Below are 14,901 nucleotides of genomic sequence, written 5' to 3'. Positions count from 1 at the left end.
ACCACCCTTACGGGAAGCGGGAGTGGAGTTGTGAACGCGGCATAAGGGTCCACGCCAACAACGGGCATTCGAACTCCAGCACCTCCCGTTCGACCCTGGCCGCATCTTGAACGCCCGATATGTACATGTTTCGTACTTCCCACGTCACTTCGGGCCCCACTGGTTTCCCCAAACCGAATCAGCGAATATGGCAGAGTGCGCCATGACCGGAGGGGGGTTCTTGGAGGCGGCGCGGCCGACACGCTGCGGCCGCGGCCTCCCGCTAGCGGCTGAATCAGCGGCTTGTCGGCCCGTTGGGGAAGCAGCGGCAGCAGGTGGTGAAGCGGCGGGAGCGGTGGCTGGTGGCGTTGGGGATCGCCCTCGACGCCGTCTACATGCTCAGCATCTTCGACATCTACTTCAAGAACCGCGTCGTCCACGGCATGGAGCCCGTCCCCCAGCCCACCTCTCCCCCCGCCAAGCGCCTCGTCCTCTTCGTCGGTCCGTCCCCCTCTCCTCCCTTTCTTGATTATTTTCTTTTCTCTTCAACGCGCTAAGATCGATTTTTTCCGACAATGTGGGTTTGGATCTGAAACTGTTTGCAGCCGGCGGCCTGCGAACGGACAAATTCTTAGAGCAAGAATCCGAGGGGCATTTCAGAGCGCCGTTCTTGAGGAGCGTGACGCAGTCGAGCCCCGGTCATATTTCCATCATGGCAGGTGTCTATGAGGATCCTAGTGCAGTAACAAAAGTGTGGCCTTCTTTGGATAGCCCGTGATGATTTACTTTCCGTTTCTTGAAATATTTTTGAGTATGTTGTCACTCTCAAAGTTTCGCCGCCCCGATCCTTTCTTTCTTTCTTTTGTCTTTTTCTTTTTTTTTAGTTCTTGAAAGCAAATTATTGACCCGTCTTTGTCTTTCTTTAAATCATGAGATGTTTTCATGAGCTACGTGCTTTCACATCAATGAATGTATAATGATCTCCTGTATATGTTTTAATTTGTGGTAGTTTGCTAAGAACTCTAGTCCACCTCAGATGATAAACATATTTCATGTCGCTTGCAGGGTGAAAAGCTAATCCTGTTAAATTTGATTCAATTTTCCACCGAAGTCGACACACAATTGCTTTTGGAAGTCCTGATATTATTCCTATATTCTGCAGTAATTTATGTCAAAGCACCTGGAGCTCACACAGCCCTGATTTTCAAGACTCCACAACAGGCTAGGTCCACTAACATATATCGAAACAGATTGCCATCATAAATGTCCAGATTGGGATTTGGAATTGGCATATGTCATGATACTAGTTTTTCTTTTTGACAGTATACTTGTATGGAAAACCTTTCCTTTGTTATTGATCTGTAGTATAGGCACCAAATGTCCAGTATGAATGGAAAAGTGGCTCTAATATTTTGATTTGTGAGTTTTCTCCCATCTTATCTTCAATTTATGATGCTTCCCATCCCAAAATATTTTGAAAGTCGAAACACATTTTCTCTCTTATTCTTACAAGGCTAGTTGAGTTGCTATAAGCAGAATGAGGTAGAACCTCATAATTTATTTTTGAACAATAAATTAAAGATTTCTCTCATCAGAGTCACGGGAGAAACTCTTTTATGACACTTCTTTGTTGACTATTTTAAAGTATTCATTCTCGGCATTTTAGCTGAGAAGGTACGGTAGATATTGATGACCTCAAGGCTGGATGATATCATGTTCTATCATTTTGCCTTTATAGATGAGTTTCTTGCCACCTTTTTGTAGCCAGTGAAGCTTCAGTCATTGAAAGTTATTTGTGCCACCAACCAAAATGAGGGAATAAATTTTGATGACACTGGTATATTATGTCACAGTTTTGGCAATACAATTAGAAAAAGCAGACATGGGGGAATGCTTAAGAAGATGCGAATCTTTAAATGGATAGCCAAATAAAGTATATGAAATATCTTTTTGTTGTTGTTGGAATTGTTTCATGAATCCATATAGCTATATCTCTATAATGGATGGAATGTATGTCTATGTTCATCTGTGTTCTGTAGCATGTCAAGTAAGAGACAAAACTGGTGTGTTGACTGACATGGAGCTATGGTTGTCTAAGAGACTAGTTGATCTGCTGGTGATGGAAGGTTTTAGAGTAAGAAGATCGATATGAAGAGGAAAAGCAGAGAGTATAGTCTTCGAAATTTTTGAAACTTGTGATCTGAATGAAAGAATTCCCAAGGAGCATTACTATGAATCTTTTGCCTAGGATAGAAGTCTTCGATATTTTTGTTACTTTATAAACTGACAAAAAAAGGAGCATTACACAAGTTGGAACATCTGGTAACTTAGGGTGTCCTAATTCTAACATGCAATTACGAGTAGTTGCAGCATGACGTATTGGTCCATCATCTCCCTGGTTTCATAGCATATGCAAATGCAAGCACTTGTGCACACGAACATATAATATGCGTGCATATGTATGTATGAACAGTCACAAATGTACAGACAAGACATGCACATGCACAAAAAGATGCAACAAAGATATGTGCATAATGTATAGATACAGATACAGAGATGCACATGCAGACAGATGCAACAGACTCACATTATACATATACATTGAGATAAGCAAGATTTTTATGTCTTCTTTTAGTCTGCTAAGTTGATAAATTCTATCTCATATCCTTTGGATCTTACTTAACTCTGAGATATGACTAATAAGGATGAAGGAATGCCATGGGAAACCATTTTCCTCTCACTTAATTGCTATCTTCATGATCATGTAATGCCCTTCCTATGAAGTGCATATTATTTGTGAAATGTTTGTGGAGGATATTCAAGAATTTTATATTTGTTGGCAATTAGTAGATTCATTCTTTTGCATTTCATGCTGATGAATGCAGCTTAGAAGCTGCTGCATCTCACATGTTTTGATTATCTAAAAGATCCATAAGAAAATTGTTAACTCCTTAATGTTTCTACCTACCGTGACTATAAATGGAAGCACTAGATAATAACCAGCAGTAGATAATGTTTGCTTTGGAAGTCATGATATTTCTGTTTATGAACAGGTTCGCAATGCTGGAAGTTGGATGGAAATTGGTAATAGCATCAACCATTTTGAGAATATGACTGCCCAAGTAGTTTTTGTATTGATGCTTTTTGCCCTCCCGAATAGATATGCAAGAGATATTGAAAATCCATCTCTGTAGTTGTCCTTATAAAAAGCAGTGCAATGTATTTCTGATTTCTAATATTGGGAATAGTGGCAAAAGGGTTCTGATTTCTTTTTGTTAAAGGTATTTAAACATATCACCAGTCGAGGTTTTATACATGTCCTTTGGTATACATGGTCTAACTACTATTTTCATCTTGATTTTAGTTTTGCTGTTTCTTTATTCTAAGTGTAAATCAGTTCTTAGATTGCGAAACTTTTTTTGTTTCATACTTACTTTATAGTGTTACAATTTTTTGTTTTAAGTTGTTTGTAATGGAGCTAATATTTCTGATCAGACCATGATGTTGTCTTGATGGTGTTTAAATGTTAGTAATTGTATTATATACTTAATGAAATAATGATGAGTTGTTGAAGCAACTTAAGTGCAAGGCTACATTGTACTTGTTTAACTGAATGCCATGGCTATATATGAATATGTTGATGACTGCAAACTCTGTTGTTGATGACTGCAAACTCTGAACAGAAAGAAACACATGAGTCACAATGTTCCATTGTTCACCATGCTATATAGTCATACATTTGATGCAGACTCCCCTGGACGAGCCTAAGCAGATTGGTAAGTCTCACCAATATATGCACCCCCCTTTTATTGTAAACTTGGACTTCGTATTATTGTAAAAACAAATATGAAAGAACACTTTTCGATTAAAAAAATCCATGCTTATCACTTCATCAAACATTCTGTTTGACAAATTTTCCTGATCGAATCAAGATTTATGGGTTTGCCATTCATTCATTTGAAAACATGGCATGGAGCACATCTCTGTCAAAACTGTAAATTTAAAACATATCTACAGACCAATATAAAATAGGCAAAATGGTCTATGTTAAAACAACTAAAAATGTTTAATGTAATATGTTCTAGCTTATATTTAGTTGCTTATTAACAAAATTATGCGTATTTGTTTTGCAATGTATGCCAAAGTGTCAGCACCTCAGTAGCAAAAAAAAAGCTTCTATTTAGGGTAACACACCTGCTTCAAAAACTTCTAGGAAACTCAAAATCACACTTGCTTCCTGAGTGCTTCCTTAAAGTGCTTTTAAAATATTTGCTTCCTTGCACCCACACCCATATAGATTCCTGCTCTTTCTCCTGATTTTAGCAACTAAGCTTGGCGTGATTTAGCAAAGTGCTTTTAACATTGGCGACCTCTTTCTGTTATACAACATGTAATTCCTTGATCCTTGAAATAAATTCTACAACTTATCCTTGTCTAGCTTCTCTACTTCACTAGCATTCTTATAATCTGATTAATGCAGCACCTTTCTTTTATGTTCTTTGTGTGGCACCCTGACTTTGCTAAGAACAATACAACAACTTTAGTATGCTAGCTCGACAAAATCTCAACTCAAGCCTTGCGTAATTGTTTCTATATTATTACTTTTCTGCGTTATGGTTTCTGTTCACTCTATACATTCATTGATCATCCTCTACACTTTTAGCTGTTTTCTGTGTGGATGATATATCATCACTGCTAATTATAACCAAAAGTGATTGGGCTGCCCACTATTGCATCTCTCAAGGCAATGATTCATTGACTCTTTGAGATGGGAGACCTAGGGTATCTTTGTAATAACCGAGGACCTGACCGGAAAAAGCTAGCCATAAGGTATTGTATGGGGTCTTCGGCCGTGCTTAAGTATCCAAGACCTCCCCAAAACACAACTGATGTGGGACTAAAAATATGACCATGCTGGTCCTTAGGATCTGTGTTGATTAACTTCAACTTGAGGCAATTCACCAAGTTGATTAACTCTTATTCAGCCTGAATGTGCACTTCAAAATCTCATAATAATATCAATTTATAAATTTTTGATAATCTTTCCTTTGTTAGTACTTTTTGTCTTTTGATTGCAAACCATTTTTATATCCATTCATGTTACTGTAGCATGGTTGGAGCTCTGCACTATCATTCTCATGACTAAATCACATAAACAATTAATGAGGTCTGCCAACATATTTATTCTTTTTAATGTCTTCTTTTCTTGACTAGGGCAAGAATTTTGTGCTATTATTTATATTAATCTTGGATGCGATTTTTTATATCAAACCACCTCCATTGTTGTCTATGTATATTTAGATGCGCGTTAGCTTGGATATCAGGATAATTGTTCTCCATAACTATTTTTTGCATTTTTTTTCTTTTTTCACCGGCCTATTTCAGAAACCTAAAGTAATCATTTATTACTTTATCATTTTTAAGAGTGACATGCACTTGATGCTACTATAGCTTGATTCATCATATTGTACAAGATATTACCCTCCCTCTTTGAGTATGTTTATTCTGATTATTAGGTTGCATAAAAGATGTATATAGCTTTGCTTCATGTGTAACTTCTTAGCATGCTGAACTTTATGGCTCCATGAGTAGTAACAGTTTGAAGCATGGTCTTCCATGGCGCTCGGTATAAGGTGTACCGTACCGACAGAAAACTGCTACGAAACACACCTTCAAGTCGATATAAGCCCCATACCGAGGTGCATACCGGTCCGTACCGAGGCGTACTGAGATGAAAATTGACAAAAATGGTTGGAAAGCTATTTCGATACAGGGGTATATCATACCGTACTGAACCGAGCCGAACCGATAAAGTACTGATATTGTACCCTATACCGAGATTGCGGACCTTGGTTTGAAGTAGTGGTTCTAGTTGGGGATTGGTACATAGGATATTGAGACATACTATGCTGCATCGAGACATGGTCTGGTAGTTGGTGCTGGCACTAGAAAAGTGATACCAACTACTGTATGCTGGTACAGCAAAATACCAAGGGATGTATCAAGCACCAGTTCCTAGTGGTACAATATGATATATGCTGCAGACAGGTATGAACTAGTAATTCAACCCTTGCCCCCAATGTACCTCTAATATTACTTCTCATGGTTGTCTACTAGCCTTTTGAAGGCCAGCATTATGCAGTTCTATCATCTTTCATCGAGGCTTCTACAAGCTTGTTTCCCACTAAAAATGTTTATGAGTGTGGAAAGTAAGATAAGAAATAAAAGAATCAAAAGCATCAAAAGACCTTTGTTGAATTAAGTCTTGCTTCCTTTCACTTGTTCAATTTCATTTTCCAGTTCATTTTAGCATTAAATATATTATGTCCGGTAAAGACCTGACCATATTTATTACCAAAGTTGTGAAATTGAATTGACAAACATATCCCTGTTGTACATATTGAGCACTGGAAAGAACAATTTCAGGTGTATAAGCTGCTCTATTTTATCTAAATGCTCTAACAAAATTGTTTTGGTAATACGCTAAGTTATTACTGAATTTTTTATGCAGGAGACCATGACTACATGAAGATAAGTAATGTTAAGTTGATTCATGAATTAATTCTGAAATTGAATATTATAATCCACAACTTCTGGATGCAATCATGATGCCTGAAATTATTAACAGCAAAATTTATTCGCTTTTCACATGAAGCCATATAAAGAGTATGTTTGGTGCCATCATCAGGCTTTGTTACTTGCAATATTTTGTTCTTTAGTAGGCTACTATATTTTTGCTCAGCATAGTGAGCTTCTATGCAAAACAAAGACATGAGAAGGATATTTAGTAATGCCTTTTTGGGTGTAGAACTGTTGCATTACCTTATACAAATACGATAGGAATTGAAGATATCTCACATGTTAGAATTAGAAGAAAAGTTAGGTCATTGTGCATTACTGTAGGTTGATTGAAGGAGATAAACATGTGCGAAAGCTGCATGTATTGCTGCTCCAATGGGAAGTGCATCCTCATCAATAGTGTAATAGGGGCTATGTTGTGGGTGGATGGATCCAATCTTCTCATTTCTAGTCCCAATGAATAGCAGGGACCCAGGTATCTGCTCTAAATAGAAAGCAAAGTCCTCGCTGCCCATCACGCGTGGACTCATCTGTGTATTTTTGTTTCCTACAATTTCTTTGGATACTTGTCGCACATATTCATAAATTCTCTTGTTGTTTATAGTTGGTGGAATTGGAGGGTGCTGCAACTCAGAGAATTCGAGCCTTGCTGTGCATCGATAAACTGCTACTTGTCCTTTGATAACCTAATACATGTGAAGGCTTAAAAGAATGATTTCTTTTCTTATTTCACGATACAAACATGTAACAAAATTCAAGTTAAAAAAACTGCAAGGCATACCTCCTCAATTCTTTGTTTTAGTACATCAAAACTTTTTTTTGTAAAGGCTCTAAAAGTCCCACCAATTGTGACTGAATCTGGAATAGTACTGTATGAGCTACCTCCATGGAAGTTGGTTACAGAGACCACCTGCAGTATCAACATAATTGTGCTCTTTCAAATGCTAAATGCCAGCTCAGCCTCTGTAAGAAAGTACACAGAAAACTATACTTCCTATTGTTTACGGTGTTGAAGCAACTTTAGTTTATATATCTACAGTGAAGGAGCTGCTAGCATATTAAAGCATGGTTGAAAATGATAATTGTCTATATGGTTTTGAATTTTGATCAGATAATGTACAATTAAAATAATGGCAAACGAAAAGTTAAAAAAGAAACTCAGGAAAAGATTTGTCATTTTGCAGATTATAATTCTTTGTAATGAACATGAACATCATTTTGCAGATTATGACCAATGCAACTCACAAAATGAATAAGCGGTGCCAAACAGCTTGATTACTAGTGGGGAAATCCTTTGTAAAAGGATTACAGTAGGGCAGCACGGGTGATGTATGTTTTGGTGGCGAGGGGTGTTTTGTATTTTGGGGCAAGGGGGGGGGGGGGGGGGGGCGTGGTGCAATTAGAGGTGTTTAATGTACTTTGTGAAATCTTTTGCTTCTTTTTTTAATATAAATGATTGAGAACTAGTTAATGAGAAAATATGATTGTTTTATGCTAAGATTCACCAAACCACTACTGTATTGGACCACTGGTGCATTATTGGTTCGGCATGGTATGGTCGAATGGTATAGTAAGCATCCCGAATGGTCTGGTTCTGGCCTTTTCCAGCCGGTTCTTGTCGGTTCGGATTCCATTCCGGCCGGTTCTTAGCCGGAACCAAATTTAATAGACGAATTGACTCGGTTCCCCACCGGGTCGGCTCGGTACGGGCTGAACCAGGCGGTTCAGTCTAGTTCGGCCTACCTTTGGTTTGATAATATCTTAGGAATAGTTATCCATTGGATAAGAGAAAATTTTGCTTTAATGAGTTCAATTTTATTAACCTTGCAAGTACTCATGAATAAAATTAATTGTTATCAAAGGAACATGTTTGTGATCCTTCATTAGCACTCAAAATATAGACATATTCTAGAATATATAGATATTTTTACCAAATTATTTTATAGATAATGTAGGTTACATTAACTGTTGTAAATATAAATTTTTGTTTTGAAGAAATGTTCAATTGTGTTCAAATGATACCTTTATTTGTTGGTATTCCGAAAATAATTTTGAAATTAGTCTCTCTTTTTTTCTGAATGGCATGCCATCTGATTTTTATAAATAATTTATTAGTTGACCAATTATCATATGTAACTTTTAGCTGAAATCTAATTTTGTCATATGGGCTTTATTGTTCGTCCATATGTGATGGCATGAAAAAGAAGGGGATTTTGTGGGTTGTCTTTCCAAATTCTTAACTATTAATTGGAAATTAAGGAAACCTCATTTTATCCTAAATATAATTAATCCTTGTTTTCTTCAGGCAGACCAATGGATTTGTTGAATATTCGCGTAATTGATGGATATTCAAGATTGATTTGTGATTTGCAAAAGGGAAAAAACAAAGAGAGAAAGTGACAGTTGTGCAACAATGTTTTATTGACATCATGTAGACCACAGATGGATGACATGCCTCATTGATTTGTCTTTTTGTGATTTGAATCTACACTTTTCCACCTTGAGTTGAGTTAATTCAACTTGACTTAGGTTATGGTGTTTTATAATTAGCTGGGGGGATTGTATAGACTTTTACCAACCGTATCATAGCTTACTTATGCATTTTAGGTTGATACAAGCCAATACTGCCGCCAAATGTTAAGAACAGCTACTTTACTGGTGAAAGGCTGGCATCAATTTTACTTGCACAATCGTGCAGGGGTCAAGTGTCCAGATATCTAGACGAATCTGACATGGAGACCTTTTAAAAACTGCAAGAAGGATGTGTCAGTATCTTGTAAATGTGCTTTGTTGTGTAAAGATGTATGTGTATGATGAATGATGAACTAAACCTAATGCTCCTTGAATTCATATGACTGATAAAATATTTGCTAAATATTATGTTATAGTAAATAATTGTCATGTTGAAGTACCAAAAATAGACATGCAACGATAATGAGATCATGATTTCATGATATGAAATGTCTAAGAGTGTCATGAAGTGTCGCAGGTATCCAAGCATCCAATATGTCAAAAAACTAAAAATTTCAAGTGTCCAGGTAACATTGGCTTGCACCGTACATACTACATTCTGGTTGGTAAAAAGACATTTCTTTTTTGTATCCATATATGTGAGATTTTTGGACAGATCCTGAACAACAAAGAATTTACATTTTCTATGTGCAAGAAAAATTTGCATTTTTGATTAAAAGAATTGTCACTGCTCTGTTTTATCAGAGAGTAACATATTTGTCTTGTTTAGCATCTTCCATTTTTGATTTTTCTGAAATTCTTTGTAGGTCATCAATTGTTCTCTGTGTTGTCTTGTTAATCAGTTTTAGTCCCTTATTTCATTGTGATATTTATGCTTCTCGTACAATCAGAAATCATGGTTTTAGATACTTGATGACTATTCTTGAATCACTCAACTTTATGCTATAAAGAGTCTTGATTAAGTGCTTTGAATGTTTCAGGTCATAGTAAAATAACACTCATTTTTGGAAATTCGTTTACTGTAAAGAATGATTACAGTTAAGTTTTAAATTTCTGCTGTACTGACACATAATAATGGGATTAAATGTAAAATCTTACGCGCAAGCATTCCTCAAAAACTCAGCATCAGGTGAGGAAATTGCTCCTAAATCCTTAATTCTCATTTTAGGCACAACTTTCTCATTATTAGCATACTGACATTGGTTTCTATCACTACAACTTTGGTCTTTTGATCTAATATAAACATATTCTTGTTGTTTGCATCATACATATTCAAAATTTGATAAATCAAAAGATGAACCCTAATCCTATTTTGTTTCTCTTTGTTCTAATATATGTTGCATTAGTGATGCAAATATTTCAATCTGGTGACATCTAAAAGTTCCACATGTTATATCACCTGATATGAAGAAAATAAGCTCTAAAAAAAAGAACATTTATTAGATGATCATTTTATGATAATGAAGAGTCGAATTCTAATTATGTCTCGGTTTACAGCCAGTTTTTTTAGTTACATTCTCAATTCAGTTTATCATAGAGGAAGAAAGATAAACTTTTCCTGATCATGATTCAAGTATTACTTTCTTCTGTTGTGGAAAAATAAATAAATTATGTCATATTCATTTAATTATTTTTGCTTTAAACTTTATTTTACCCTATTCAACTGATGCTCTAACAAGTCCAAGAATGTTTAGGTGGTTCATGGTAGACTACCCAAAACATGGCCCTGTTAGATGAAAAATTGTTCTCTTACAAAGAATAAGTACTTTTGTATCTTTAAGAAATGATGAAACTGTGGTTTTCTTTTTGATGTTCATTAGAATTGTGAAGTTTGATGGTATAATTGATTATGAGCTTCTCCTTATTGCAAATTGGTGGATTCTGGCTTGTAGAGTAGTTTGAACTCTTTCATGGCCATTGCTTCAGATCAATGATGAAGTGCTTTTTAAATTGGAGATGTACAGGAAGCCCATATATATCTTGCTGTTTCAAATGAAAGTGGAAGTGTGGAACCGTATATTGTTTAAAGAAATTCAACACTGCTTCGCAAGACTTGAGCTACCCAACAATAACATGACAATAGTTTCACGGTTTTAAAATAGATATGGGATTGGTGTGCCGATTGTTTATTTGGATGACATAGTTCTTAAAGTGAACTTGAAACAGGATAGAGGCTCTTGACCAGAAATGATTTATAAAACAGCTTTAAAGATTTTTGTTTCTACCTGATGATTATGCAATAACCTTCTATTCTATTGTGAAAGATTAGTCCGTGAATTAGCAGTGCTTCTTTGTTTAGTGCATATCTTGAAAGATGCTGCAACCTCAGGTATTCATATAAATCTCAAGGATTGAAAAGTAAAAGCAGTTGGTAGTTACTTACAAATGAAGCTGATATTAAAGCAGTTGGTAGTTATCTTGAAAGGGTTCTCACCATTTGGAAACTAAAGTGGCTCCACTTCTTGACAAGTTTCATAACTTTCACTTGAGTCGATGCCACTGGCATGTGATAATTAAAGCAGTGTAGATGTTTTTTGTGCTCTGTTGTTTTACAAGTTGTACTGAACTTGATTGCTACTTTGTACGCGATAAATCTGTGATCTCTAGTATGATAAGTTGATAAATTGGTGAACTACTGAAGCACTCTGGAATAATCAGTTGCAAGTTTGTTTGTTTCTTTTTTTTTAACTAGGTTGTCGTTGTTGGTTTTGACCTGGGGTTCTGTTCTTATAAATATATACTTCTATGATCTTTTTCTCAGATTATTTGTTAATCAACAGTTTGATATTTGATGTGTTCTGTGACATGCGATAATGTTTGATATAATTATGATTGGGAATATTTCCGTCATTTGACTTGCAATTACTCAGTCAAGTTATATAAAATATTGTAACTTCACAAACTGTAATATTCCTACACTCCTTGATGTCTTTTTCTATTAGTTTTGATTCTAATATATTAGTCTTCTTGTAATTACTTTTATTATTACCACCTTTTGTCCATTGCTATACAGAGTTACACATTGTATTGCTGAACAGATAGCGCAGCCTGGTAATTAGATTTTACACTGATTTTTTGTTTCAGAAATGCGTAACTGATTCCTAAAGCAGTAGAGGAGGTCATAATCTCAACAAGGAGAATTCCTCCTTTCCTTGACCACTAAAACTGTCATCCATGCAAAGTTATAACTGTACTTGTAGTGCAATGACATTCTACTCGGTATCATGCATTTTGGACTCACGTTATTTAGTTGAGGATTAAGCAGATAAAAGACATACCTGAGAATCCAGAGGATCTGCTTCCCTTGAAATAAGATTTTGTAAGCTAATTATTGATGCAGATGCTGCCAAGGTAGGATCAACTGAGTCCTGTGGTGCTGCTGCATGACCTCCTTTTCTACTAATATATGCTTCAAACATTCCACATCCAGCTAGAAATTCACCAGGCCTGGAAGCAACAACCCCAGTAGGATAGGCATAAGACACGTGCATGCTAAATATGGCCTCTACATCTTTCAGTGCTCCTCCTTCAATCATCTGTATTGCTCCCACACCTCTTTCCTCAGCTGGCTGAAATATAAGAACTGCTGTTCCCTAGTGTAGCAATGAAATGAAAATCATATATTGTCAAAGGAGTATAACAGAGAGTTCATCATTGTTCCAAAATGAGCCGTAAAGCTGATTTATAAATGAATCCAAGTAAATAATTTCGAATTGTAGTATGTGAAATCCTTTTTGGTTGAAATAATTCCGTGCCATATTAATTGTGTCTGCACATTTGGTTTCATTATATGGTATTTGTGTCATATAAGAGAATTGGTCATCTAAAAAGGGTGGCCCAATGCAGGAGACAAGGGAAGGTCAGAGCCCTCCCTCCCCCCAACACCAACACACGCACACATGAGGTGGTTGTTTTTATGTTTCAAATGTATGACCTCCAGGTCACAGTAAAGCAACCTTTCCGTTGCACCAAGGCTCACCATCATAATTAGTTATCTACTAAGATTAACTTTTGGAACAGTGGAAGGAATGGCTGAATCAGTCCATATAAAAGAACATTCTTAAAACATTTTTGAATAGAGTATATGTATTCTTTATTGTGGGGTTGGAGATGCAGTTAGATTAATGGATATCAGATCTTTCCAAAAGATCAGAACTTACATATGGAGAAACACAGAGATAGATTAGTATGGTTCACATGAAATTAAATGGGGGAGGCAAAGTGTATGAGCACCACCTCTTGACTACTATATAATTGATGAGAATTGAAGATTATCAAGGCTTGAAGAAATATTTATCAGACAATTATATACCACCTCTTATGGTTTACATGTTAGATATAGCATTACAATTTAGTAAAGGATGTTAAGATGTTACCTGCAATGTTTCCTTGATATCCTGCAGTATTTTTGCTGCCCCCAGAAGCATACTAACATGTGCATCATGTCCACATGCATGCATTTTTCCATCTATTTTGCTTTTGTGCTCCCATTCAACTAGTTCCTGCACACATAATATCAAAATATTAAACCTGTAGTTTCAGAATAATCTTTTTCAGGACATTGCACATAAATTGTTGTGAAATCAAAGTTCAATATGTATCACTAGTTTATTGCAAGTCATAACTGATCTGTGTTACATTTCGATATCTTGAACGTTCAATCAGAACGAGCTAGAACCAGGTATCTGTGGACTGATTAATCAAGGATATTAGCTTGGAAAAACGGGGAGATGGATGATACATCATGGATAATCTTTAATATAGTAATGATCCAGAATAATGTAGGCTGTGAGAAGACTTCATTGTGAATCAGTGTGTAAATGTGTGTGTGTGTGTTTTGCATCTGTGCTTTTACTATCATAAATCATCACTTTTCTTGATTATGCAGTCTGAAAGTAAATCCATAGTTTTGAAAAGCTTATTAAACATGATATTCTTCACTAAGAACATAGCATAATGCCGAATCTTTAAATGTGATTTATTCAAATATGAAGCATATAGGAGAGTGTGGTTTTTTACCTCTTTACCTTTGGATTTTGGATCACTGAGCTGGTTCATTTCAACAATAAGCAACTTGAACATTAGTCCTAGAAAGTAAGACAAGACTGGGCTAGTTTTTGCTTGTGATGTTTCAACCAAAAGTAATGACAGCAGCGTATATTATAGATATCTAAACAAGATCGATATGTCCAAAGGCAACATGGTTGTTGCTTTCAACTTTGGACACTGATATCATTTTCTTTAGTGGCTTATTAGTTTCTTGACTGCATGCTTGTTCCATTTCCATCAGCCATGCCCAGTAATTATCAAGGTATAGTAGTATATTTTGTCCCACATAACACTGACTGGAATGAGCACTTTTATTCTGGAGTCCTTTTTATTAGAGCTCTATTTCTCATCTGTCCATGGAAAGGAAGCAGAAAAAGAATTTACCTGAATTGCCAAAGCATCCATGTCTGCTCTGAGTGCTACAAAGGGTGGAAGTCCATTCCCTACGGTGGCCACTACGCCAGTGCCTGCGATCGGCCACCTATACTTGACGCCCATGAGGTCAAGCTCTCGTCTGATGAGCTCACTTGTCTGCAGCTCCTCATGTGCAAATTCTGGGTACTCATGGATCTCCCTCCTCAGCTTCTTGAGCCAGTCCACAGTCTGTCGAAGATTAGCCAGCCTAGCGATCTCATCTATCAAGGAGCCATCTCTTACAAAATGAGGATCCTTCGAGGTTATTTGGCCGTCCTTTGATGCATTGTTGCTGCCAAAAGAGCCTGGGGCTTCAGTATCTAACAATAAGGATTCCATGCTCAAGGCCAAGGATGCCACTGAGAGGAAGATCACAGAGATGTTGCAGTAGCTCGTGGACTGCTCCAT

The 14,901-nt window shown here is 36.5% G+C and overlaps 2 protein-coding genes across 4 annotated transcripts; one reads left to right on the top strand and one right to left on the bottom strand.

The window, feature by feature from the left end:
- LOC120103906 (uncharacterized) lies at window positions 1-7,543 on the top strand. 3 transcript variants are annotated; one of them, XR_015971378.2, is made up of 3 exons: window positions 1-480; window positions 585-7,033; window positions 7,163-7,543. XR_015971378.2 is itself a non-coding variant. In XM_039128137.3 (3 exons), the coding sequence occupies exons 1-3, from the start codon at window positions 375-377 to the stop codon at window positions 3,171-3,173; spliced, it is 393 nt and encodes a 130-aa protein (XP_038984065.2). In that variant the 5' UTR covers window positions 17-374; the 3' UTR covers window positions 3,174-7,543. The 3 variants fall into 3 exon arrangements, 1 of the variants encoding a protein (XP_038984065.2); XM_039128137.3 differs by having other exon boundaries at window positions 17-480; window positions 585-730; window positions 3,033-7,543; XR_005512505.3 differs by having other exon boundaries at window positions 20-480; window positions 585-790; window positions 3,033-7,543.
- Window positions 6,589-14,901, bottom strand: LOC103710020 (IAA-amino acid hydrolase ILR1-like 1). The gene is made up of 5 exons (XM_039128136.3): window positions 14,464-14,901; window positions 13,407-13,532; window positions 12,309-12,623; window positions 7,340-7,468; window positions 6,589-7,244 (listed from the first exon to the last, which is right to left on the bottom strand). Exons 1-5 carry the CDS (start codon window positions 14,899-14,901, stop codon window positions 6,864-6,866), a joined length of 1,389 nt encoding a protein of 462 aa, XP_038984064.3. The 3' UTR covers window positions 6,589-6,863.

The sequence above is a fragment of the Phoenix dactylifera genome, chromosome 11, assembly GCF_051530095.1.
Source record: "Phoenix dactylifera cultivar Ajwa chromosome 11, Ajwa_hap1_PhDact_Kaust_v1.1, whole genome shotgun sequence".
NCBI lineage: Eukaryota > Viridiplantae > Streptophyta > Magnoliopsida > Arecales > Arecaceae > Phoenix > Phoenix dactylifera.
Note: the sequence above shows the minus strand (reverse complement) of the source record. Positions and strands in the feature narration are given on the sequence as shown.